We start from the raw sequence: 25,641 nt of genomic DNA on the forward strand, positions 1-25,641 counted from the left end.
AGCAGAATCAAACTACAAGCACACCAAGGCTAGATAGTTACGGGAGCACTCATGTTTAGAATACACATCATGAAGCATGCAAATGAAGTACCTTAATTCCTCAACCTTTTGGCACATGAAAGAGCAACCATCACTGCTAATTTATGCACATTATTAAGCTGATTTTGCAGATAAAACAACATTGGTTGAATTAGCCACTTTCAAGCATAATCAAGAATATTGCCCTCAAAATATGCTCGAATAAGCACTTTGCCAACATGTGAAAAGGTTGAAGAATTGCGGCAAACTCAGCAGAATCTTATGAAAAACACAAAAATGTTTATGTCCAAGTATATATGATCCAGTATCTAAGAACAGACTGACTTGTATGCCCTGAGTTCATTATGTCATAATGACAAGAGAATTTATAATGCTCACTAAGTTACTATGTGTTACTGGGACATATGTACTATTAATACATATTTTAATTTTTAATTTAATAATAGCTATATTTCACCTAGTTTTGCATATAAAATGAACTTAAAAATGAAATTAATAAAACTTTACAATGCACTCGTAAGTGGACCTATAAGGTAGATAAATAAACCAGAATCAGGCAAAATGAGTCACTTTAAAAGTGAAGAAATGCAGGAGAAATACAGTAAATTATCAACTGTACTTAGCCCTGCAGAGTCACTTGCGACTTTAACCTAGGATCTAACATTCAGTTTTACAATTAACTTACTGAAATTTGAAAAATTTGAAGATGCATTACATATCAGTAAGCCCCTCTATTAACAGTCACAAATTCAATGAGAAGAGATTCAAATCTGAAAACCAATTGCTGGAGGGAATAAGCAATTTGATAGTCTTATTCATTCTGAAGGTATACATATGCACAATTCTACATGTGCTATCAGGTTATGCAGTGTCATCGGAAAACATCTTCTTCTTCAATGTCACACACAAGACTGAAACTTACACAATTCAAGCCAGCAGACGCATAATGCATTATGAAAAAGAAAGCATTCATAAAACAATTGGTATTTAACGTAATATATTGCAAACATGCCCTATTCTAAAGGAGATCATTTCAATGGCACAGTACCGACACCCTCAAGGGGAGACAACTTCATCTCACACAAGGGGAGTGCTTTTAATATTACCAGTAACAGTTCATTAAGGCTGGTTATGCCCCTTTCTCTTTCAATCACCTAGGTGTTCCTCTAGCCCACCTAGTGTTACAATAACAAAGACCTATATGGTCAAATACACATTTATTTAATTATTTATTTGTTTAATGCCTTACTCAAGAATTTTGCACTTCTAAGATGGTGTTGTGTGTAATATGGTAAGCCAGAGACAAGCACTTCCTGAGGTAAATGCTGACACTGTTACACACATGAACTTTAAACTTGTAATCTACAGATACCCACACAACTCTGATACGCTCATAGGATCAGCTGCAATACCTCACTTTAGATCGTTACAGGCACTCATAAACATACGCTCATTCTCCACTATAGGAGTAAGCCTACCTGGGGAATTCCTGAGACATGAAATTTACAACATGCTTCAACCAATGCAATGTAACTACACAAACCGGCTGTTGGACGAAGCATGTTTACCTTGACAGTGATAGTGATCTCCCTTACTAAGTTTCCCATCACCCTATAGCAGCTGGAAACCAATTAGCAGCAAGTTTATGCTGTTGTATTTTGAAAAGGCTGACTTAGTAGGAATACTATAACAATGGTATAGCCTTCCAACATTTTGGACAAACTGGCTGATTGCCTGATGTTGTTGCTGTTGTCTTGACATCAACGATCTTGTCATCAAAGATCCGAGTGCTTTGAAGCACAGTGAACACACACACAAGCCGATCTTTCTCTCAATGTCGCCATATTTGCAAGACCAGCTTTCTGAAAAGTTTATCGTTCACTAATGTCGGAATGCCTGTTTTCTCCTTGACAGTTCTCTTGCCCAGCTCTTCCTCAGAGACTGTCATGTTGTCATAGAGCTTTAAATTTTATCAGATAACATAAACTGTCCAAATATTTTTTGTGGTGGGATTTTCCTTGTCTCCTTGGCATTTTAGCCATTTAATTCATACTGTCCCTCCGTTAACTAGCTGGGGTCACCAAGCTTTTTCATTGGAGAATGAGCCTATATTTATCAGTGTGAGAAACAAACTGAAGCATGGTGAGGTATTTCCACTGATGTCATTAAAAGTAAACACATATGGTTGTTAAATAATCACGAGCTTCCATGGAAGTTCTATTATGCTAACCCCACACCCCATGTACCCTGGTGATTAACCATGATTGCATGATCAGACATGTAAAATTTTAACTGATCTTCTTTTGTACAACAAGACCATTTTGCGAAAAAGGGTCCAGTTTGCATGCATCAAACCTAGCTACTTTTAACATGCTGTTATACAAAAAGCAGTTCAAACAAAGCCGCAACAGTTAGTAGCCACAGCCATAATAAGTTTGTATGTTACACAGTGCTTTGAGCTTTCAATTCTTACCATTGAGCTGGACTGACTTAGGCTAAAAGGCGTCCCAGACCCTCCTAATATCTTTGGTAGTACTGATACACTGTTTCGTCTTCTGGCACCCTGAAACAAGCAAACCACATCAAGATAAGAATGATGTAAATTTTTATCAAGTGAAACACAACAGCATCACTTGCCATGACAGCATATAGTCTACATGATTTTAGTTTCTTTCTGCTGACAGACTAGGCTTAACTGGGTATTATGGTTTTGAAGTCAAATAGCACTCATGAAGGGTAGCGCTTTGGTAGTCATTTTTTGCAAAGTAGTCTCCCTTGTTCCCTAACAGGGTATCTTAGGGTTGACTATCTCTAGTACGGCTTCAGTAAGCATTACGCATGCAATAGAAGCTGGGATAATAGCACAGCAGTTCACAGCTGAGGCGTACATGGTACATGTAGCTGGGAGTACCCAACGCATCTTCAGTACTTTTGAATTATTAGTTACCTTCACATTTTTTTTGCAACTTTTTTGTGGGAAAAACCCAGCTTGTCAATAGTTTATTTATATTACATGCAGAATTCAGCATTCATGAACTAGTTGCCATGCTATTCCCATATCTTTCGGAATATGTCAGAGCCTCACTGTGCAGAAGCGAACTAGTATAAACTGAGGAACCCACTTAAGTCTTATCAACATGATATTAAAGTTTCTGTTAAGTGCTGAGGCTCTTTCTAAGAGATATACATATGTATATACTTCACTCTCCAGCTCATGCGAGTTAGTCTTGACCAAATTGTAGGTAAACTGTATTCAACTAAAACAATGACACTGTTAAAATAACTACTAACACAAAAAGGTAAAGGTATTAAAATTAATTCAATTCTATCAAACAAAAAAAAACCCTTACATATGAAATTGATTTTCACACACCAAAAATTAATTTATGACTGTACTGTCATTAAGTTTAACATTAGGGTTAAAAAAATGTCAAAAATGGGAACTGTAATCTAATACTGACACATAGCCACATCAGCACCACTAAACTGTGTTAATACAAGTGTACTACCCAAAATAGACAAGTAACTCAAAAGTAACTGCCTTTTAAGTAAGATGTTTGTAATGTGCTATCTACATGTAGTTTACACAAAACAATTACCATATACATGTCTAAGCATTCTATGAAATCCATTCAAAACATTCACCATACATGGTAAAGAAATGTATGATCACCTCACACAACAAAACTGATTACCGCATGAAAACTTGAACACATACAGTATGGAAAGCAATGCACTCAATCCATAATGAAATTTACCAGCTTCCTACATGTAAAATCAGTAGAGATAAAGTATGCAGCCCTATTATGTGAAAGCAATTAAGCTATGTATCCTCTCAATAATTCAGATGAAAACATAAAGTTGACAAAAAGGTATTTCAAAAAATTTGTAGACATAAAAAAAGTACAATTTGATTACAAGATGCACCAATGTTGAACAAGAAAAAAATAAATAAAAAATTTCATCCAGTAAAGAGACGTCTAGATCGATTGACCACATGTCCTTGCATCAAGCTATTAATTCAAAGGAAACTAAACTGTTTGAAGTTAATATGATGCTGAAAAAATTGACATGCAAAAAAAATTACTGTCACTGGAAAAGACTTGAATAAAAGTAATCTCACTAAAGTGAGATTTTCTTTAATGACTTGTCCTTCAGTTGATCTGAAGTGAACGCGTAACTACTTTCAGTCGGTTTTAGTTACAACAAATTACCATCAAACCTCTGCACCATTTAGAACCAAGTGTTTTTTTTAAAACACAAGTAAATGACGTGCAGAGCTGACATAAATTCCAAAAACATGGTTTGATTGATTGTAAAACACAATGGACTGGATGGGAAGACATGTAAAGTTAGATCTAGTAAGGGGTAAGTCATTACTGGAGTAGCTTCATCTGTACTAGATTATACTTTTAGTGATACTGTTCTGAAAGTAAACCTACTCGTGTCGACTAGATTGAATACTTTGGGCTAGTTTCACAAACAGTCTCAACCTGCACATGGCATAACTTCCATGACAGCATGTTTAGAAGAATGACAGGTCAATAAAAGCTCTTGACCCCCTCTTTTTCTAAAAGAGCCACTGATCATTTGATTAAATGATCTTTAAAGTGATCTTGAAGAATTTGCATGTAAAATCACAACAGATTTATCTTGTAAAATACAAAATTTCTCACGAGGAAGATTGTGATTTCGAGTCAGAATCTCCTCAACGTGTAAGTTACACCATGTTATGCATTCAACTTATGCATTCATTTTTGTGTTGACATGGATTTGACAAACACATGTTGCGACTGCTTCCTAAAACAGACCCAAGAACAGGTCCGTTAACCTATTCATTCACAGATGCACAGTAAAGAATAGAAAAGTTTCTAGAGAGAAAACGAAAGCAGAGCATTACACACAGCCACTGGCCATGCAGAACAAGTACAGTAGGCAGACACAAAGAAGGAATGAGGAGCAGAAGATGAGAAGACATGAGGTTACTGACACACTGGATACTGGTACCTCGAGCAGTTTGTTAGCAGCCGAGGCCGCTGCCATCAGGGATGAGGTGGGCTTATTCCGTTGCTGAGGCGGTTAAAGTACAACAGTTAATCTCAAACTACAGCTGATCAGGTATAAACTAAAAGTATACAGGTTTTAGGGGCAGGTAAGGTCAGGTATTGGCTAAACAGGTGTAGTATTCACAAGCATCAAAAGTTTCTAACTGGGTTAAGATTTGCTGTACAAGTTAAGGAAGCATCATTCTAAGACAATGAGGAATTGTTTTGAAGGAAAATACCAACAAGAAAAAACATAACAGAGTTTAATATTAGTGACATTTGATGACGTTTCTCCCCCCAAAAATATTAAATATTTGCTACGCAAAAAACAAAATCCAACTTCACAACACACGCCACAGAGAAAAGGATATGGAGATATAAATTTTAAAAATTCCACCAAATGTTTTCTCATATACTGTTCTATACTATATGAAAAATAAAAAAAACATATGTTCAAATGTAATGATGATATTTTTTACAGGCAACTGATTTTCAACTAAATTCAATCATTGGGAAATATGTTTGATTAGAATGATTTCTTGCCACAACATTTGTTTTGCAAAGTAAATTACAGGCCTTTCTACAGATCAAAGGCTGGCATATCAAGATTTTTCAGTTTGCCGTATGTCTTGGCTTTTTTGAAATTCGTGTCAAGAGATCAGTCTGTGTTGGCTTTAATCAGTAGGTGTCGTTTGTTCAAAAGTTTATTACAGCTGAAGACAGACTTTAATCTCGATGACATCTAACACAAAATAATGGAACTTTAGTTCTGACTAAATTTAATGCCATTCTTAACTGCTAATACACCTCTGCCTGACTAGGCACAGTGTATATAATAGGTATGACCAATAATTAACACTGAGTAAGTAACCCTATATGTTCACGCATTTAAAAAACAAAAGCCAAAATCAAAAAACAAAAAAAACAAAAAAAAAAGACAAAAAAAAACGAAACAAAAGACAATGCTTGATGAAGAAAATAATGCTCAATGACATAGGCTGAGTAACAACATTACCCAAAAGCAAAAAGTAATAACTGAATCTGGCCAAATGACAGAGTTTCTTAATAATCCAATTTAAAGTAATAATGAATGAAATTAAGAAACAACAGGGGCATGAACAAAACCAAGAACAATATTGGTGAAGATAGTGGATTAGCATATCCTTACCTTTACAGTTGCATTTCCTGCCAGGGAGAGAGATCTCTTACTCAAGTTGATGGCATCGAAATTACCTGTGCACGAAATAAGCCTAAGAATCAAGTGCTTGTAAAAATCAGGCGTCCAACTCTTTTGTTCTGGTTTACAATGCCTTTGTGGAAAATATAGTTCTCCACTGAAGCAACAATAAACCTATCTGGCTTTTTTAACAATTGGAGATTGAGAGTTTTTATTTCAAGATATCATTATCATTTCCTGGGAATTGTGAACATGTTCTTTATTTCATGAGCAGAAATCTTCCAATCATGTACAGTTCTACCAGTTATTTTCTTTTCCATTTATTTGTGCTAGAATTGGGTTTAACATTCTACTATAGAACATATGAAGAGTGGGAAACCTGAAGTGCCAGAAGTAAACCACCCGCCTTTGGAAAGTAACTGATGAACTTTCCCACCGATGACATACGCACATTACAGATGCTTTTCATAATGGTGGAAAGCAATCATCTCAAACAAATTTCATGTAAGATCACCTAAACAGTCCTGTGATGATGTTGGTTTCTTAAAGCCACCAATCTCATGCTGGCTTCCTCTCCGGCCATACGTGGGAAGGACTGCCAGCAACCTGCAGATGGTCATGAGTTTCGCCCAGGCTTTGCCCAGTTTCCTCCAACCATAATGCTGGCCACTGTCATATAAGTGAAATATTATTGAATACGGTCAAACACCAATCAAATAAATGAATAAAGCCACCAATCTTGGCCCTAAGAACAGTGAAGCCAGAGAATGTCCGGGATTATCTGTTCACGGCTCAGACTAAACCTTATGTGTACTACACATAGCAACTGAAAGACAAGCATTTTAACAACTCAACCATTTACTTGATCACAATTTTACCCCTAGGCTAATTCTTCAAACTTTTTTCATTTGAAAGACCAACTTTCAGCGCAGTTTATGAATGTTTTTAATTTGATTTTGCAGACAAAACTACATTGCTAGAATTCACCATTTCATAGTTTAACACCTTGCAATCATACGAAAAGGTTGAAAAATTACAGTATATGGCTTTTTTCACTTTTACAATGGCAGTCAGTGTTATGGGGGTGCGTGAGGTAAACCACCAACATTTGGCAAGTTAGTGGCACACTCTGCCAAGTCTGATATACAAGAGGTATTGATGGAAGGCAAACGGTGATCAGTTAACTTCATGTAATGTGACGCAAGACAGTATTCTTGCCACCAAGGCCCTGAGAATATATTCTATAATGAAGGCATTGGAACTGGGCCCACAATTAGCTCCTCTCCTCCTCATCATTGAGTATTGTACTGCTAAAACATGCATTACCCGTTTCTGATCCTTGTAGAGAATTGTACACTCTGTTGTCTTGTAAGAATTTCCTGCAACAAAAAAAAAGCTCACTTGCAAACGACAGACATAAACTTTTACCACTTTAGAAGGCAGCACAATCAAGTATCTTCAAGTAGCATAAACATTATACCACTGGAAAACATCATCTCCTCATTACTCTATTATCATGAAGTTTCTAATTTTTCGCAAATATCAAGTGTATTGGAGATGACTTCACAAAGTTAGCACTGACTTAAATACGACTGTCTCATGCAATTCCATTTCTACAATAATTACACACAACCACCAGATAAAAACATGAACAAAACATTACCTAGCCTCTTCTAGCTCTGTATGTTCCTTTTCATGAAGCAGTTTGAGATTTTCTACATGCTGTATCATGACATCTATTGCCTTACTCATACGACTCTCCTGCAAAGAATAGCACAGGTAGGCTCATGTTAATTGTGATAATGTTTTAGCTGTGCGTTTTTATTTTTAATGATTCCTTTTATTCACAATATTATACAGCATATGTATATGTATACATACAATATTTCAATTTGTGATAGAACCAGCTAGTATTATTTTATTAGATAAACTTTAAGATATGGTAGCATGGCTACCATTGAGCTTGCCTTTAGTTTACATGAATGCAAAACTTCAGTCTCCATAGTCATGAATTTTGTAATTTACTGTTACAAAAATGCACACACAACGACTGAAATCAAGGTAGAGTTACACCTGTAAATGAAGTTACCTCCCATGAAAAATTTAAATGTTTCCACTTCAATGAACTATATTTATTGGATCCGAAGTAAATTAAATGTTTCAGAATATGGCTGTTACATAAATGTGTATGCCGTATGCTTTTCTCCTGTCAGAATGTGTTACTTCAATGTACTGATCAAAACGCTGCATTTGAATAAACTGAATTTACAAATTAATTTCGTAACAAATTTTTTTAATAGAGGACATTACATTTTACTAGGATCCTACATATAGGATGAAAGAAGGACTGATTTTTTTTTTAAAAAACAAAAACATGCTGCCAGGCATCAATCCATTATTTTTGAGGGCTATTGTTCTAAATGTAACGTTTGATAAACTCCAGATATAGCTGGAAGACACTAAACTGATTCTAGGAGCTACACCAAGGCAGATAAAAACGAATTACAGATGGAGACCTACAAGAGTCATGGATACTGCTTCCGTTCAATCAGCTGATGATCACAAAAGATTAAGTCAAGGCCACTAAGGAAGTACGGCTAAAGAAAAATAGTATTTGCTACAAAATCTGACAAGTGGCTAAAATGACTGGCTAAAAAAGATACTGACCCAGAGGAAGCCCTGCTTTCCACTCATGTTGTTGTGCTTTTCATGTTGGCAAATCCTGAGTTCAATACATGTAGTACCTTTTGAGATCCCCCCCCCCACCCCCACCCCACCCCACCCTTTACATTTACAGTAACACTGCTTTCTCTGTCAGTAGATGCTAATGTTACATGTACGCCTAAAGACAAGCCCAAAAAAAAAAAAAAAAAAAGCAGAATGTTTCTTGAAGCAAAATCTTTGGCTACTTCATGTTCCAAAATGAACCAGGCTGAATCAAAATTAATATCATCATAAATATATTGTAAACTATGTTGGGGAAGTTCTGATGGTACCTGTTGCACTGCCCCATACACCTCTGCTCTACTTGACACTCTCACTGTGGACTGCTCCAGCACGTCTAGATGATGCTGAAGCTTTGCCAACATGTCCCTTGTATTGACATTCACACACATGGAATTTAGGCTCTGCAAGACAAAAGATTCATACACATCTAAATACTGTAAATCCAGTACTGATGTTATCTGAGAGCAGGCCAAACCTTAGAAGAAGTTATTATGTTCTACTATTTCCTTGCAGGCACAATTTAATATATTCAACTAATCGATTGTTGCCTAACAAAATAATGAAGAATCATAAAATTTAAGATTCAAGCACTGAAAATATATATTGAATCTAAAGAGGAATTTTTCAGCATTTGACTAATAAATAAATGATAGTTTCATTTGATATCATTATAACTGTCACTGATAATGCTCCAGGAAAAAAAAAGATGTGCTCCCACATTTCCCATACAGCATCAAGGAAAGGTAAAAACATAATTGCTTAATAATATCACAGACTATGCACATGGCCAACAAAGATTCGTGTATCATTTATTAGTACCTTAGCTCATAGATACAGCTGCCGCTTTGAATTCTGGAACAACTTCAAAATTTACAAACCAAAAAAATAAAAAAAATAAGAAACGGCCTATAATTTTTACTGTTTAATCTTCAGTTAGCATAAGATAAACAAGTTGGTGTATGCTAATTGCTCCTGATGCTTCAACTGATGGTAGAGTAATAATGAGGGTACTACAATAATTATCAGCATGATCTCCACATACTATCACTGATTCCTTTATGCCTTGTAGCTCCTTTTCAATATTTTGCTCTGCTACATCCCGAGACCGTTCCTGGATCTCCAGTCTTTTTTCCAGAGTTAATTTGTCTGTCTTAAAGGCCAGCGCCAAGCGTGCGAATTTCTCCTGAAATAATAATGAGAAGATGTTGTGGGAAAAGCAGAGTTCTTGGCGATGATGAGAACAGAGGACATTAAGAGAAGTAAAAACAGTGTGATCCATTCAAAGTTGTCAGTTGTCATTGACATAGCACACACGCACACAACATCCTCCCATTATATTCGCTAATAACTGCCATGGTGCTTCGACGTAATGTTATCATTCCTGAAGAAATCTGCTCATTTCCAATGGAATCTAGCTGCACCAGATCATAAACCCTATGTACCATTCGGGGTGGAATTGCATGTACAGACAACTCTGAGGCTATGGGGGCTCTTTGACATAACCACCTTCGTAGATTTATTCCTTGATAGCCGAGTGAAGGATGTTTGTAAATGATACCACTCCCCAAATCAGGAAATCCATCTCCAGCTACAAGGGTCATACCAACAATTTACATTGATTTGACGAGGTTCTCTCTATCATGTGATTTAGCAGACAGTGCCATTGAATACTGTGTTTCTCTGCCTAGAAGTGCTATATATGATACTGTTGCTATTCAACACCTGGTTTCAAGTGGCAAGTTATCTCTGATCTACAGTATAAAGGAAACAGGAGAGATAAAATCACCAATAGCACAGGCTGAAAATAACAGTTAATGGTAATCTGGGATGGGGATGGTCAGATGGTTGACAGTTCTAGGCATCTAACAAATTGAATCAATGGTTTGCCAAGGACTAGAAAGTAGTAAAAAGCACATGTACAAGTCTGGACATAAGCAGCATTACAAGGACAATGTCCTGCACCAAGCAGTATTCTGATACTGGGGTCGACTGTTCGGTACAGGATAAAACTGCCATGGAAATAATATTGTAACTTCTAAAATAATGTGAATAGCTGCAACATATGCCATTATGTCCTGGAACCAAAATAAAAATCATAAAACATTAAACTGAGTACATACATGTGCAGAACAAGAGAGTAACCAAATCATCCACAGCAGCTATCTCATTCCGCAGTGTGGTATATGTAATCAGGCTGAAATTATTACTGCCCAGAGGCAGAAGCAAATTCCTACATGTAGTTCATGTAAGTTGTTTTGGGCTCAGGCATATATGGAGCTTGCTGTAATCAGGTTTTAGCAAACAATGCCAGCCAAGATTTCAAGTCAAAACCAAAATATCTGGGACTACACCATCCTTGGGATACTTTTCAAGTAGCAGAGAGCCTCATTTTCCAATACATCAGGATCAGCAATGTAAAGTCTGTAGAATCCAACCTTTGATTACATTTGTTTGAGTTAGTGAGGTGAATGTAATATCTTTAGTTCAGAAGGTGTTAGTCTGGCTGACCCCTTCAGAGTACAGAGGGTGAGGAAGACGTCTGGACAAGTCTTCTGTCAACAGGGAATAATTCTGACTCTGCCAGATGAAAATCGACATGAGCTTGTCTGGACAGAACAGCTATCTTGTCTGTACTGTAAGCTCCACCTCCTCCACCACATACATCAATATATCCATCAAACAGAGCAAAGAAATAAAACTCTTAAAACGGTCAAATAAACCTGATTTTGCACATAAAACTAACTTGATTGAATTAAGCTGGATCCAGTGCTTATTTAGTGGTAATAAAAAGATTATGGTGTATATTTGCACCCTATTTTCAAGTAGAGCACTGAAACTTCCAAACTTCTAGAGAAGCAACAAATATTTGAAACGTTACTGTCTAGTAGCTATGGAGGAATTAAAGAGTGAAATATGGATCTGAAGTCTGAAGAGAAAGGTCAAAGGTAAGTTGTACAGACCACAATAATCGAATAAGGGACCCTTCAAAGTACAGGAATCAGTTGTCTAGAATTTTTGGTCATGGGTGGGTGGTCAATCAGACACACAGATGAGCAGGACTATCCCGTAAAAATTAGTTGAGTACGTGGTAAATTACCAATTTACCAGGATAATTTACCCAGACCACAACTGAATTAGGAACCCAATAAAGTAGATGAATCATTTCTGAAGAATTTTTGATAATAGAAGGATGAATGAGGAGCATACACCAGGCTACCACGATTTCCTTCACACTAACATTAGATGAGGGATAATTTACCAATTCACCAAGACTTACATTCATTAAAGCTTTCCATGAGTGATGACCAGTGATTATAGGCTACATATAAATATATATGTATATGGCACATGATGTTCTGTCGAGCAGAGAGAGAGCTTGGCACTGCCCACAGAGATGATACAGTACATACATGTAGGGCAACTATCAGCCTACAAATGATGCCAGACAAATTGACAGGTGTAATTCTATGTGGGCAAAGCCCATGAAATCAGAGAAGCGGGATGGGTACTACGATAACCTCTCTTAAGGGCTGCCTCTTGGGAGTGGAGGTGTTTTGCCAAAAAATCTGGTCTTATGGCATTACTGTGCACCCAAAGCAACCAGATAACTAAACAAAGAGTTGACAGCATACGTAATTCAATGGACGTGTTTCCAGTACGTGTCAACAGTACGTATTCTGCAAGTGCCAATATTCTTTATTATGTCTCACTCCAGGATGTAAGAGTGGTAAGACATGAATATCGGTAAGATTGTACAATGTTGCTCACAAGATGGTATAATTACAGTCTGGCATTCTAACCTGTTGATTCTTCAATGCGCAAAACAGTGAAACAAGAGCACTTCTTTTTCTTACAATACATGTTGACAATACTGACTAGGATTTTACACAGTTGACCATGGTGACTTAAAGAAATCATGATGAACATAACCTAGATTGTACTTGACAGCAGTCCTTCCCAGCACACCACATATATATAAGTGACTTAGAAATAGCTGACAGTGGAATCGTATATTTTGACATTGCGCAGTATGACTCATTCTGCCATTGAACATCACTACACATTCCATATATTTTACCTGGATGATTTTCTGATTCAAACATGTCATTTAAAAGAAAACTCACAGAATTGCATAAATGAAATCAATTGCTCACCTCAACTTCTTGATCAGTGAGTTGCTCGTTGCTGAAAAAAAAAAAACAAAGAAATTGAATAAACTGGTCCTTCAATTACATCAGTAAGGATACATTCATTGAACAAACAAACTAAAAGCAGACAGGAAAAGTTTCAATCTTGAATATACATGAACAAGAAAACCTGCTGTGATATAAGCATGTGCTAGTCTAACATACATTGAAATATCAATATTCACCACGCCAATAAATGAAAAGACTAACTGCCTAAACCATATATAACAAAAGTCTAAGGTAGACTGGTATACACATAAGTGTATTTTACCTTTGGGCTCTTAAAGCCTGCATAACCACCTTGTGGAAAGACATTCTGAGATGTAAACAGATCCACCTTGCTAAGGTCACTGACTCCACAGTGGTAAGACCACACAACTTTGGTTAAGTCAACGTTCTGAAAGTCTGGTTGGCTTATAAACGAGGCAATGGCTTTGACTCCAACCCAAAATAAAACAGCCAGCTCACACGTTTGGGTTATCTTTGGCAATGAGCAAAGACAGATAAATGCTTTTCAGTTGTTTTCTGTGGTAAATCATTCACCAACAACAATCACTTGGAGCCATGATCGGATTGAGTGGAGCCTTGATCTAAAATCACATATAGCTTACAAGCAGAAATGGCGCAAGAGAGTCTGTCTGGAATCACTATTCATCACGTCACACTTTTATCTGAAGCATTCATGTGTACTCATTTCCACCAGGCCGGACATATCCATGGCCACGTAGAGAAATCCTTGAAGAGAGTCAAAGCCATAAAGAAAAAGGAAAAAAAAAAAAAAAGTAAATCCCTTTCGCAGGACCTTGGCCAAACTGAGAACCTTCAAACAACATGAATGTGAATCTCCAGCAGAGAGATTTATCTGGCCTGGCAGGAAAAGATCACCAATTCAACAGTGCCCTTTGGAGATGATCATCATAAATTTTGAGTAATACACCAACTCCTATCAAAGGTAACATCAAAAAGTTGGTAAGGTTCCATATCTGCTGAACATTTCTGATAATGATCGCATATTTTACAGACTTTATAGGTGCTTCTGCCTCTTGTACGGTCCCAGAGCTTAATATACCTCCACATGGAGGGAGGCATGTAGTTGACTGCATGTCGTCAGTGGAGACTGTGGAGTCATATATCACTGCTAGCCATCTCCTGAGCATCCTGGCAGGCCCAACTTTCCAATCATTTATCAGCCATTAACCAGTATGGGTTATTATCCTACTCAGACCACTAGACATTTTTCAACTTTCTGCGATAGAGGATTGCCAGTTTCAGCACAATCACATTTCCCTCGACAGGTGATATCAAATTACTTCTTCTCACAAAGCTCTCCATACAGAAACAAGCCTCCCAGACTTACCCTCAAGTGCTGCCTACCATATTTGAGGTAATTACTATAATATTCTCTGGGACATATTTATTCATTTACCTAATTGGTGTTTTAATGCCTAACCAAAGAACATTTCAATTACGTGAGATTGGTTACAGGTTTATGAATGATGCAAACCTTGATCGCTCAGAATGAATATTACATTAATACTAGAGCTCCGTTGGATAACTTTATCACTGGCTCCAGGCCCCAGGATCATAAACCGATCTTTCACTGAAGTCAAGATTTTATTCATTAAATTTGGTATGTTCCTTTCCACTATTTTAGATGAAATTTACCAAAGTTTTATGTTATCAAGCCATATTCTGACCTTGCTGCATCAGAAATACGAATTTTAAACCGATTTGAAATTGTTCGTGAATTATCACTGAAGACTTTTTTTGCACAGGTACAGCCAGAGGTTATATAGCTGAATAATTTAGGTACATCTTTGATTTACAAAGTTATCAGTTCATAATGTTCACCCCCCAAACAATTCAAAAATGCTCTTTGAGTAGGCCCTGATAGGGCATTTGCTCGTGCTGACACACACATGATGCACACAGCTACATATACATGTACACCTCATGGTATGACATTTACTCACCAGTTTTCCACCACCTCATCCATAAAGTGATCTTTCACAGATGGTGTGACCATCATAAATTTGCCATTGTTATATAACCAAGAAACACTACCATTCAGATTCCCAAGCCCTGCTGAAACTCTGTCCAAACTACTGGCTATCCCTAAAAACTCAACGCCAGACAAAGAGTTGGACAAAATAACTCATCAATCAACAATCAAGCGTGCTTGATATATTCACATGTCCGTGGTTCAACCTATACTGTACTAAAGAAAAACAAATTCAAAAGTCTTATTGTATTTATACTATTGAACACAGTTCCTAATGCGGCATAACACATATTAATGTACATACTGGTCACTATGGAAGCATGTGGTTATATTCTTCACTGTCACCTCTAACTTCATGACAACTATAAAGACAGCATCTTTAAGTATACTGTAGCGGAATTTCAAAAAGGACTGTTGTTTCTAGCACAAATTAGTTTACTTATTTATGTAATTGAACGTTGCTTAAGGGTGGAGGAAAAAGGCGTGTCCATGTAAGCCACCAACATTTGGAAGTTACTTCCTCGCATATGATATTCAAACATGCACACCATATTTGTGGAAGACGAGTGGAATTCAGCAAATTATTTATTTACTTGATTGGTGTTTCAAGCCGTACTCAAGAATATTTCACTTATACGACGGCGGCCAGCATTATGGTGGGAGGAAACCGGGCAGGGCCCGGGGGAAACCCACGACCATCTGCAGGTTGCTGACAGACCTTCCCACTTACGGCCGGAGAGGAAGCGACTCACAGCGACTGCATTTGTGAGAGGCTTCTGGGTCATTACGCTGTGCTAGCGCGCTAACCGACTGAGCCACGGAGGCCTCGGAATTCAGCAATAACCAAGACGTATTTTAATTACATATGATACGGTAACAGTGAACTCAGTCATTCCTTTTTGACATGCTACTTGTATGCTCTCTAAACAGTCAAGTTTGTAAACTCTAGCCAGAAACAACAAAGACATGCTACAGCAGTTACACTTTTGTTATTTAGCTCAAATCACAGAACATTTATTTATTTTACTGCCATTTTTCACGTAACTCTTGTGATGGTTATCATTTGTGCGCTTAGCACATTTGACCACGTAACAATCAGCAAGATCATTTTCTTGCCTGTCAGACGCAGGTATATTATACAAGACAATGTAAGAATGTTTGTTTACACATCGGTAAGGGTATCATCTACAAAAGCATCCGAATACACAAGCCACCATGATTTTAGTGAGAAGCAAAATCAGCAGTTCCACTCAGCACATTCAGTTGAGCGTCAAAATGACAGACAATCTGCTATGTCATTTTTGAAATGAATGACCTCTTTGCATGCAACTAAATTAATTTTCTTTTTTTTTATATGCCCAATGTGGCCATGACTATGGATTTGTTATTCATTTTTGTCACTCTAACCATTGAAAGAAAGATCCAGTTACATGTAGTTGGTCAGAATATTCACACACTACATCACCCCCAGCTTAGTTAGTGGTAATGAAATGCTACAAGTGTGTTAATGGACAGCTAGGTGCATACTTTATCATATTAAGTGAGTGAGTGAGCGAGTGAGTGCTTGGGGTTTAACGTCGTACTTAATTTTTCCATTATATGATGACGAAAGAATCCCTCGAGTGCATGTAATGTGCCTCCTTTGTTGCAGGACAGATTTCCACCACTCTTTTATCTAGTGCTGCTTCACTGAGATGCCTTAACGAAGGCAAGTAAGCTACCCCGCCCAGGCCATTACACTGATACGGGTCAGCCAGTCGTTGCACTATCCCCTTCATGCTGAACGCCAAGCGAGGAAGTTACAACTTCCTCTTTTAAGGTCTTAGGTGTGGCTTGATCCAAAATCTACCGCTCCCGAAGCAGACGCTCTACCAACTGTGCTATTGGGGCCCAGTTTTGAACCTGCATCCATTTTGTACTGTTTTCAATTAATCCTTTGTTAGTAAATTATGACATATCTGCATCTACGATAATTGCAGCCGTTAACATACACATTGATCATACACTGGATACACATCTGCCTTGCAAATTTCTTTACCTTTCACACTTGTTTTCCTTGAATAAGCCGAGTGATCTGAGGACGTCGTCTGGTAAGCTGGGATAGGCTGGATTCTTCATGGGTGTGTCACCCATACCTGTGATGCCCTTGAGGTGAGTAACCTGTGGAGTTTCTTTCCCCTGAGAGGCCCCTTCTGTCAGTTCTGAAAGTTCAGGCATCTTGAAGTGTTTCATTTGCTCTCTTTTCCTGGCCAGGTGTTCCTGAAGTCATCAAAATGAAACACACCCTTGCATTCACGTAACAGGACTTCCACATTTACACTCTGATGGTCAATGATGAACGTATACATGTGTGATACATACAAAGACATTTATATGATCATTTAAAACATTAAAGTAGGAAAAAAAGAGAAAGGTGGACTCTCAATTTATATTTTATTCCATCTTTGTATTTTTGTGTCAGCTAGCCCGTAAAACACGAACTAAAATTGGTGCTGCCTTATTTCAGCCATTATGGCAGTACCCTAGCAGTAGGCCACTCTCGGTGTCAACATATTTGTAGAACTTCCTAACTGGAACACCTGTCTTGAAGACATCAGACATGACCCTAAAGTAGCTATCACTTGAAACCATATACAGACCCACTGCTTGGTCTATATAGATAAACACCTGCTCTATATCAATCCCTTACAGGCTGCATGGTCCCCAAATGATAAAACACCAAGACTGTCGTGGCTGAAGTCTATTTACTTGGAAATAAACCAAATCAGCACTGAACCCAGGTTAGAAACTCCTATGAGAAATCACTTTACGTGTGATGTAGGAACATTTCAAGGAAATGATGATTTCCTCAGTAAACACTTTTACATTCTCTATGCAGTTAATTATCTCAAATTAAAAAAAAAAATGGCCAAGTGCCAAGATCAATCTTCTATCAACATTACTGGTTATCGTTGATCGTATGCTGCCAGAGTCTCCAAGGAGTAAAAGCTAAAAATCTAACATCACCTAAGAAACATGTGCAGAACTTAATACATGTACATAAATGTTAGGGCACACAGACAACATTTGTTGTTCATCTGAGAAGCATGTGTAGAACTTAATACATGTATCTAAAGGCTAGCGCGCACGGACAACATTTGTTGTTCATCTGAGAAGCATGTGTAAAACTTAATCCATGTATCTAATGGCCAGCGCGCACGGACATTTGTTGTTCATCTGAGAAGCATGTGTAGAACTTAATACATGTATCTAAAGGCTAGCGCGCACGGACAACATTTGTTGTTCATCTGAGAAGCATGTGTAGAACTTAATACATGTATCTAAAGGCTAGCGCGCACGGACAACATTTGTTGTTCATCTGAGAAGCATGTGTAGAACTTAATACATGTATCTAAAGGCTAGCGCGCACGGACAACATTTGTTGTTCATCTGAGAATCATGTGTAGAACTTAATCCATGTATCTAATGGCCAGCGCGCACGGACATTTGTTGTTCATCTGAGAAGCACGTGTAGAGCTTAATACATGTATCTAATGGCCAGCGCGCACGGACAACATTTGTTGCAAATATCGGATTTTCAGATCCTGGTGTTAAATGATCCGGAATATCGTTTACCCGCACATGAGTAACATTTGTTGTTGATCTTTTAAGATTCCAGTGTCGAAAGAGGGTCACATAATACGCTCAAGGTCATGTGACCCAAAAAAGTTGTGTCACAGCTTCCATTTTGTATGTACTCACATGACATTTCCATAGACACTGATTGGTTGATGTAGACAACAAACGATCTCACACAATCCAGATTGCCTGCAGATGAGCGAAATCTTGTGCCCGGCTCATTTGTTTCTGGACTTTTTGTTGCCCAAAATTAAACAAACTGAATCTTTGGATCAAATGTTCCAGACTCGGTAATTTTTGTTGTGGTTCTCCGCACACAAGTAAATTTCAAGGATTTTTTGTTGTCTGGATCAAGAAATCTCATTTTCGAAAGCAACTGTTGTCTGTATGCACTGGGCTTAAAACATCTTATAGGGAATGAATTGTTTATGGTTCCAAAACTTTGGTTGTCAATAAAAAAAACTCTACATAATTTACAACTCAATGAACTTAATAACCGAATGGAAATGACACTGTCTGATTCATACTTGACATAGGAGACGCCAAGCTATAATGATATTTATTACACTGAACATTACTCGTAACTTGTCTACATTTACATGCATCCTAGCTATATACATACCAGCCATTAGGCAACTGGTTTGTTTGTTTCCATTTTCAAGTTTGTTTGGCAATAAATCGAATGAGATGTACCCAATGCAGCATTAACATTGCATAAGTTGCATCTATGCCATATGCACGTATATTTCCTACTGCGGTCTAAACAGTTAGCTTCTAATCTTGTGAGGGCCGAAGAAATTAAATGATTTAAATGTAATTAGATATAAAATATACATGATCAAACAAGGCCTACCTGAGAGAGATTATATACTTGCATGTAAGTATACCTGTAAGTATATAAATGCCTGGTATCTAAAATGCCACAATGCAATTCCGGGTACGCCTGAGATACTAAGTAATAATGCTTACCTACAGACCAGCATTAACTGGCTAGAGCCTCCCCTGATAGGTCAACCTAAACTGTCTGCCCTCCTGCCAGCTATGACCTCAAGTCCACCACATGTACAACCCAGGGGCATCTGATCTGATCCCTGAAGAATGGGCTCAAACTGATGTGATGCACACAACTGCTCCTCAACAAATCATCAACAAGTCTGAGTAATAGACTGGTCATTCCACTACAGGCCCACAGCGAACTATCCAAGGGTGGCTGGGCCAGTGGAAATGGTCTGCTATAAAAACCAGAGCTAGGTCTGATGCCATGTACCCAAGCTTACTACTTTGCACCATATGCTCCCACGTCTTACCCACAGATCATTACTACAGGTTACCAGGTATATAGCCTATACAAGTTAGGCATGAGTGTGCTAGCAGGCTTTGCTTATGTGTGTATGTGTAGTGTAGGTACAGTGAAAGCTGAACCAGCCCTGCGCCCTAATATTGACTTACACTTCATCACACTTGGAATTCTCCCAAAGCAAAATTTATCCCCTGCTTCCCATACAGGAAATAAACTGATAAGGTGTCCAAAAATAAAATAAAAAAAATTTAAAAATAATAATTCAATAAACTTTGTGTAAAAAAAGAACCAATTTTAACTGAAATTGTTTCTGAAACTAATTGTTTTGGGAAACACCACATCAAATTAAGAGCAATTAAAAAAAACACAACTAAGGTGCTACCTCATCTCAGCTACACGTAAACCACCAAATAATTACCTCACCCACTTCCCAATCCAATACTGAGTAGGGCACATGGAGCCAGGTTGATGATGCACAGCACAGGCTGGCTGGCTAGGATCAAGGGGCCCAGCATGCTGCTGAAGTACTCTAGACATTGTACACATGTAACTGCCAGTATACAGTGTAGGCTGTGTGTACTTGGCTCAAGATGCTTACTGATGAGTCTATGTTATGTGTGGTATATCAGCCAAAATAAACACACACAGAGAGGGAAGCTAGTAAGGCCAGTACAGTCATATATCCCTAAACTGACACACTGGACAGCAGATGAAAGGCTTAACTGTGAATATAAATATCCTGTCTAATAACGTCAGCTTTTGGTACTTATCAGGGCTACCCTTCTACAAAAAAAAACAAACTCCCCAAATTAACTATAATTTTTCAATCCATCAAATTTAAATTACCCCTTCCTGAGCTGCCAATATTTCACTTCTCTGCTGCAGATTTTCACACATACTTCAAAACATATTCGAAACTAAAAGAGTCGCAGTAGCCCATGGACCAGTTGTTTGTTATCCTGAGGATGGCACTAAGGAAACAAAACAAAGGCATCACATTCATCAAGACAAGGGGTCCACCTACACAAAACTGAACATACAGATTGATTATTTTTAACTCAACTGCCCTGAAAACCCCACCACTTCATGGCATTTAAACCCAGGCAATGTCATTTATGCACAAAAAAAGTTATGACGAAATGGATTTATAAGGTTTTGTGATTTCAAAGCAGACCCTACACAACCATGTTTTTTACCCAGCAGCTTGAGTTACTTAAAAAAAAAAAATACTGAGAGAAAGAAGGATACAACAAGTGCCAGCTAAGTTTAGCCACAGAGCCTGCTCCAAAATATAAGTAACAAAAAGTGTTTTGTGAACAGAAAAGTAACCCTCAGACCCACCATAAAATTTTGGAAAAGGGCATAATTCTATAAAAAGGAATCCTAAAAATATAGCCATTTCTCAGATCTCCTTCAGAAATCCTAACAAACTTTGAGATGTACATCTATATGTGCACTGTTGATTCCATGTGGATTCATTTTAGCCTAGTTATTTGCTTGGGTACTGGCAAAGAGTTGAAGGGTGCAATTCTACGCATGTACATTTACGAATATATTCATACATAATACAGCCCTTTCACAATTCATTTATGAATGAATATGTTCAATATGATGAAGGGCATTAAATAATCAACAACAAAAAATGCCTTTCACAATATATCTTTGACAATAAAAGCAATAGCCTTTTCCCCATTGTTAGGTCTGATACTTAACAATGATAGAGAGCTATTATGTAAGTGTTAATTTTTCTTAGTGTTATATGTTATAAGTAGTTAAATGTTAAGTTCATATTGCCTATAAACAGGTAACTTTATATTGGCATGTTAACATTAACATACTAACCTTCTTCAGGTATGGAGTCCAGAGTGTACAAGTTATAAAGAGCAATCTACCAGTATTGATCTGATATTTGGCACAGAAGCTTTCAAGCCCACTGAAAGCCAAGAGGCGAAACTCCATCAGTTTTCACGCCAACAGTACATGCCAGTAATAGCATTTCTAGTGTTTTGCCACAATACCTGTACATTATCCTGTCAAAAATGTCACTTCAGTCTCAGAGTTTCAGATTTCACCCAAAAGAATGTTTCTTTCAGGCCTTACAACATTAAAGAACATACTCGGCATGTAACATTAGGGTTCATTTTAATATAATGTTTTCTCCTCTAAAAGACATTAACTTTACGTAGAAAAGCCAATTCCATAGCTTTTGAATTAAACTTTTCTCAACCAGATCAATCAAATACATGTACATGTATATGGCAAAACTGTTCATCCTAATTTTTAGAATATGTACTTACACACATATGATTTGATGGTATCACATGCTTCAAACAATATCCAGCACGTCAAAATTAGAAGTGCTTACATGTACAAACTTAACATGTGAAATAGGCAGTAATCAGTCAGCAACTTCGACTACTGTTTTTATGACATTAAACCCCAAGCATACATACATACTACTGTTCTTGTTCTATACCCTTGAGCACCAAACACCATAGAATCAATATGCCTCAATATGCCTTTGGATTTGAGCATGCGGTGTAACCAAATATATACTGCACATTTTTGGTACATTAACAATGTATGTGCTATAAACTTGTGTTTACAAAACTCAGAGATATGTATGTGTGACACATTAGTAAAGCAGTAATTGGCTTTCCTAACTAAAGGGCAGAAAATCTAGCCTTTATGTCACACATAGGTCTACCTGAGCCATACGTTAGCCTCTTGCAAATCCATTTCAATCACACAATCATCTACTATTGATAAGGAAACCATTTACTGGTCCTTCCACTAAAACTCATCTCTTAATATTCTCTTGTAATATTATAACTATTCCTTGAGATCACCTAAAATAATGGTCAGTTACACAATTTTTTGAAAGGATCTTCGCAGAATTTTTACCTCTTCAAATCCATAATGCACACAGATCAATAGGAAGCTTTACGCAGTAAGTCGCAATGCAGGAAGTTTTACGTCATTGCTATATTTTATCATGAGGGTGTGTCTATGTGATAAGGCATTTCAGAGCTGCGTTATTTATAGTCTGCTGCCACAGCTGAATGGAGGATGACTAGGGTTTACCACCACATTAGCAGTTTTTCAGCCAAATTGCAGTGAGCTTCCTGTCACTTTTGGAGAAACAAATATATTATTGAACTAGGTTTGTTCTAACTTCACAAATATGAACTATTTCCACATCACACACTGCATTACACCATCAAATGTTCACATAAGGTGAACGTTTGTATAATTGTTGGAGTTAAGTGTGTTCTAGTTATCAAGGAGTTATAGTTGTGCCTAATAAAAAGGCTCATTAAGAACTGGACAAGTATGGCCATTATGCTTTAATTGCTTCATGGTTTAACAAACAAACAAAAAAATACATCAAGGTAAACTTTACGATGTTTAGTAAGTAAAAGCTTAAAAGTGTCACTTACATGTATAGCTGAATAAACCATAATCATCTGTAAGCAGTTCTCAGAGTGCCTCTAAGCAAGTATATAGGAGAAAATATAGGAGGTTTTTCAGAAAAATATAAGAGAAATATAGGAAAATATAGGTACTTATAAGAAATTTCAGACATAATTCTGAAACCTATGGATGACATTATGTATTTGATTGTTGTTAAATTGCATGAATTCAAGAATCCTTCAATCATACAATGGTGGACTGGTCAGTTTTATGGGTGAATGAAACTTGTAAACTACAGAAGTCTGACATGTTTGTGCATTATTTGTCACAGATATCTACACCAATATTGGTGGAAGACAAATAGCTTTCAACAACAGTGCAATCCATTGGATTATGTAGTTCTAACATACAATACACTGTGAACATCACCAAAGTGACTATCATGACAACCGTGTACTTATCATGAAATGAGAACGGCTGACATACAGTTTGCATTTTATTGCCTTGTGATCTACAAAAGCAGTGAGCTGGTGCATGGCCAAATTCAAACTCCAGGACCTATAGTCACTAAGGTGATAATGTTGTACCAATAAGGTATCATGAAACCTGCATACATGTAAATAAAAATACCAAATTTGGTAGAGCGCAAGAGCTTGTCTGTTTAAGAAGCTTGAATGCAAAGCTTCACCTTAATGCACACAGAATTTTTTAGATACCAACATCATCATTACATGTATGTTGAGTAGTACAACAGGCAACCAGTGTCTGTCAGCTAAAAGCACCTGTCTTTCAATTTTTAGCTAGGAAACATGGGATGTGGGTTCAAACCCAGCCACATACAGTGAATTTATAAATTATCCACATCCTCACTGGCTGTGAAGCCTTTGTGGCATTAAGCTGGAGCAGAATCTGAAGTTCACTGGAGACCACTTGCCTTCCACCAATATAAAGTGCATATCCCAAAAAAATATATATTTATATATCATAATAAAAAAAATAAAAAAATGCCCACCAGGTCATCAGGAAAACTATGTTTGAGAGGGATGGTTGGTAATTTAACTAACCCTGCAAATGAAGGTCCTACTCAAAAATGTTTATTTGGATTTGGATGGAATTTTTTTTAAAAACTTTCCTCCAAATGTTAACTTCTTTAAAACGTCTATCTTTTTCAATAGCCAGAATAAAAGAAACTACAATGCTGATATCTGAAATACCCTGCTATAAATCCTAACATTTCCAAGAATAAAAGAAAAAAACAAAGGAAACCTGAAAAGAACTGACCAGACATCATGCTGCTTTGTTTGGCTTCATATAGAATGTTTCATGGGTCATTCATGATGCGAACACACTACACTACTGGTACATCTAGTCTGAATGGAGAAATGTAGCAATCAGAAGAGAAGCTGGAAATATTTGTGTAGGGATAGAATGGGCCAATAAATGACAAGTTGAAGTTCTAAACAACATAACTACAATCAATAACTAGAATGGATCTGCGAATAGCAGATCCTAGGCCGGGATCCCGGATTGGATCGATGACGTTTTCCCCAACCAATAATACACGGCCCTTGTAACAACAAGTTGATGTAAATGTGCCAAATGTGGTAAATCTGCCTTAGGATATTATTTGAAAACGTGCATGTCCTGTGTTTGTTGACATAGATCAAAGAGTTTTAGCACACATAGACTACATGTGTAACGCTTTGCACTTAGTGATTTTCAGCTTTACAGCTGTAACAGTTTTCTCTCACCAGACCTCCAAATATGGTGAAAAATTGCGCTTTTTCGCGTTGTAATCGCAATTTCCAGCTAAACTGTCCGTCTCCACCAAGAAATAAGTCCAGATTCATGATCAGGACGTCAAACTACGTCTGGTAGCATGCTTACAATGTTCATGTGTTCATCTTAGTCGCAAATGCATTTAAAATGCATCATATAACGTGGGGATGTCAAAGTGCCAAACATAGCCAATCGGCCTTTGGACAATTTTTCAAGCCCTGCAACTCCCACATTTATTATGACAGACAAATCAGCGCAGCAGTAATGCATGGACAAATCGGACAGAGTGATTTCAGTATTCGCCACCTCCTCTCCCCTCCAAAACTTTGTTGAGGGGGGCATAAAGTTTTCCC

At 37.4% G+C, this 25,641-nt stretch overlaps 1 protein-coding gene across 4 annotated transcripts in view; it reads right to left on the minus strand.

The window, feature by feature from the left end:
- Positions 1–25,641, minus strand: part of LOC135475948 (uncharacterized) — a 94,125-nt gene that overhangs the window by 8,028 nt on the left and 60,456 nt on the right. For all 4 annotated transcript variants that reach the window (XM_064755946.1, XM_064755931.1, XM_064755939.1 and 1 more), the window contains 8 exons: positions 17,216–17,436; positions 13,143–13,173; positions 10,031–10,171; positions 9,258–9,389; positions 7,925–8,022; positions 7,588–7,640; positions 6,253–6,317; positions 2,513–2,602 (listed from right to left, as the gene is read on the minus strand). In XM_064755946.1, the coding sequence (XP_064612016.1) occupies positions 2,513–2,602; positions 6,253–6,317; positions 7,588–7,640; positions 7,925–8,022; positions 9,258–9,389; positions 10,031–10,171; positions 13,143–13,173; positions 17,216–17,436 (831 nt within the window). The remainder of the gene's footprint in view (positions 1–2,512; positions 2,603–6,252; positions 6,318–7,587; positions 7,641–7,924; positions 8,023–9,257; positions 9,390–10,030; positions 10,172–13,142; positions 13,174–17,215; positions 17,437–25,641) is intronic.

The sequence above is a fragment of the Liolophura sinensis genome, chromosome 1 (assembly GCF_032854445.1).
Source record: "Liolophura sinensis isolate JHLJ2023 chromosome 1, CUHK_Ljap_v2, whole genome shotgun sequence".
Classification (NCBI taxonomy): Eukaryota; Metazoa; Mollusca; class Polyplacophora; order Chitonida; family Chitonidae; genus Liolophura; species Liolophura sinensis.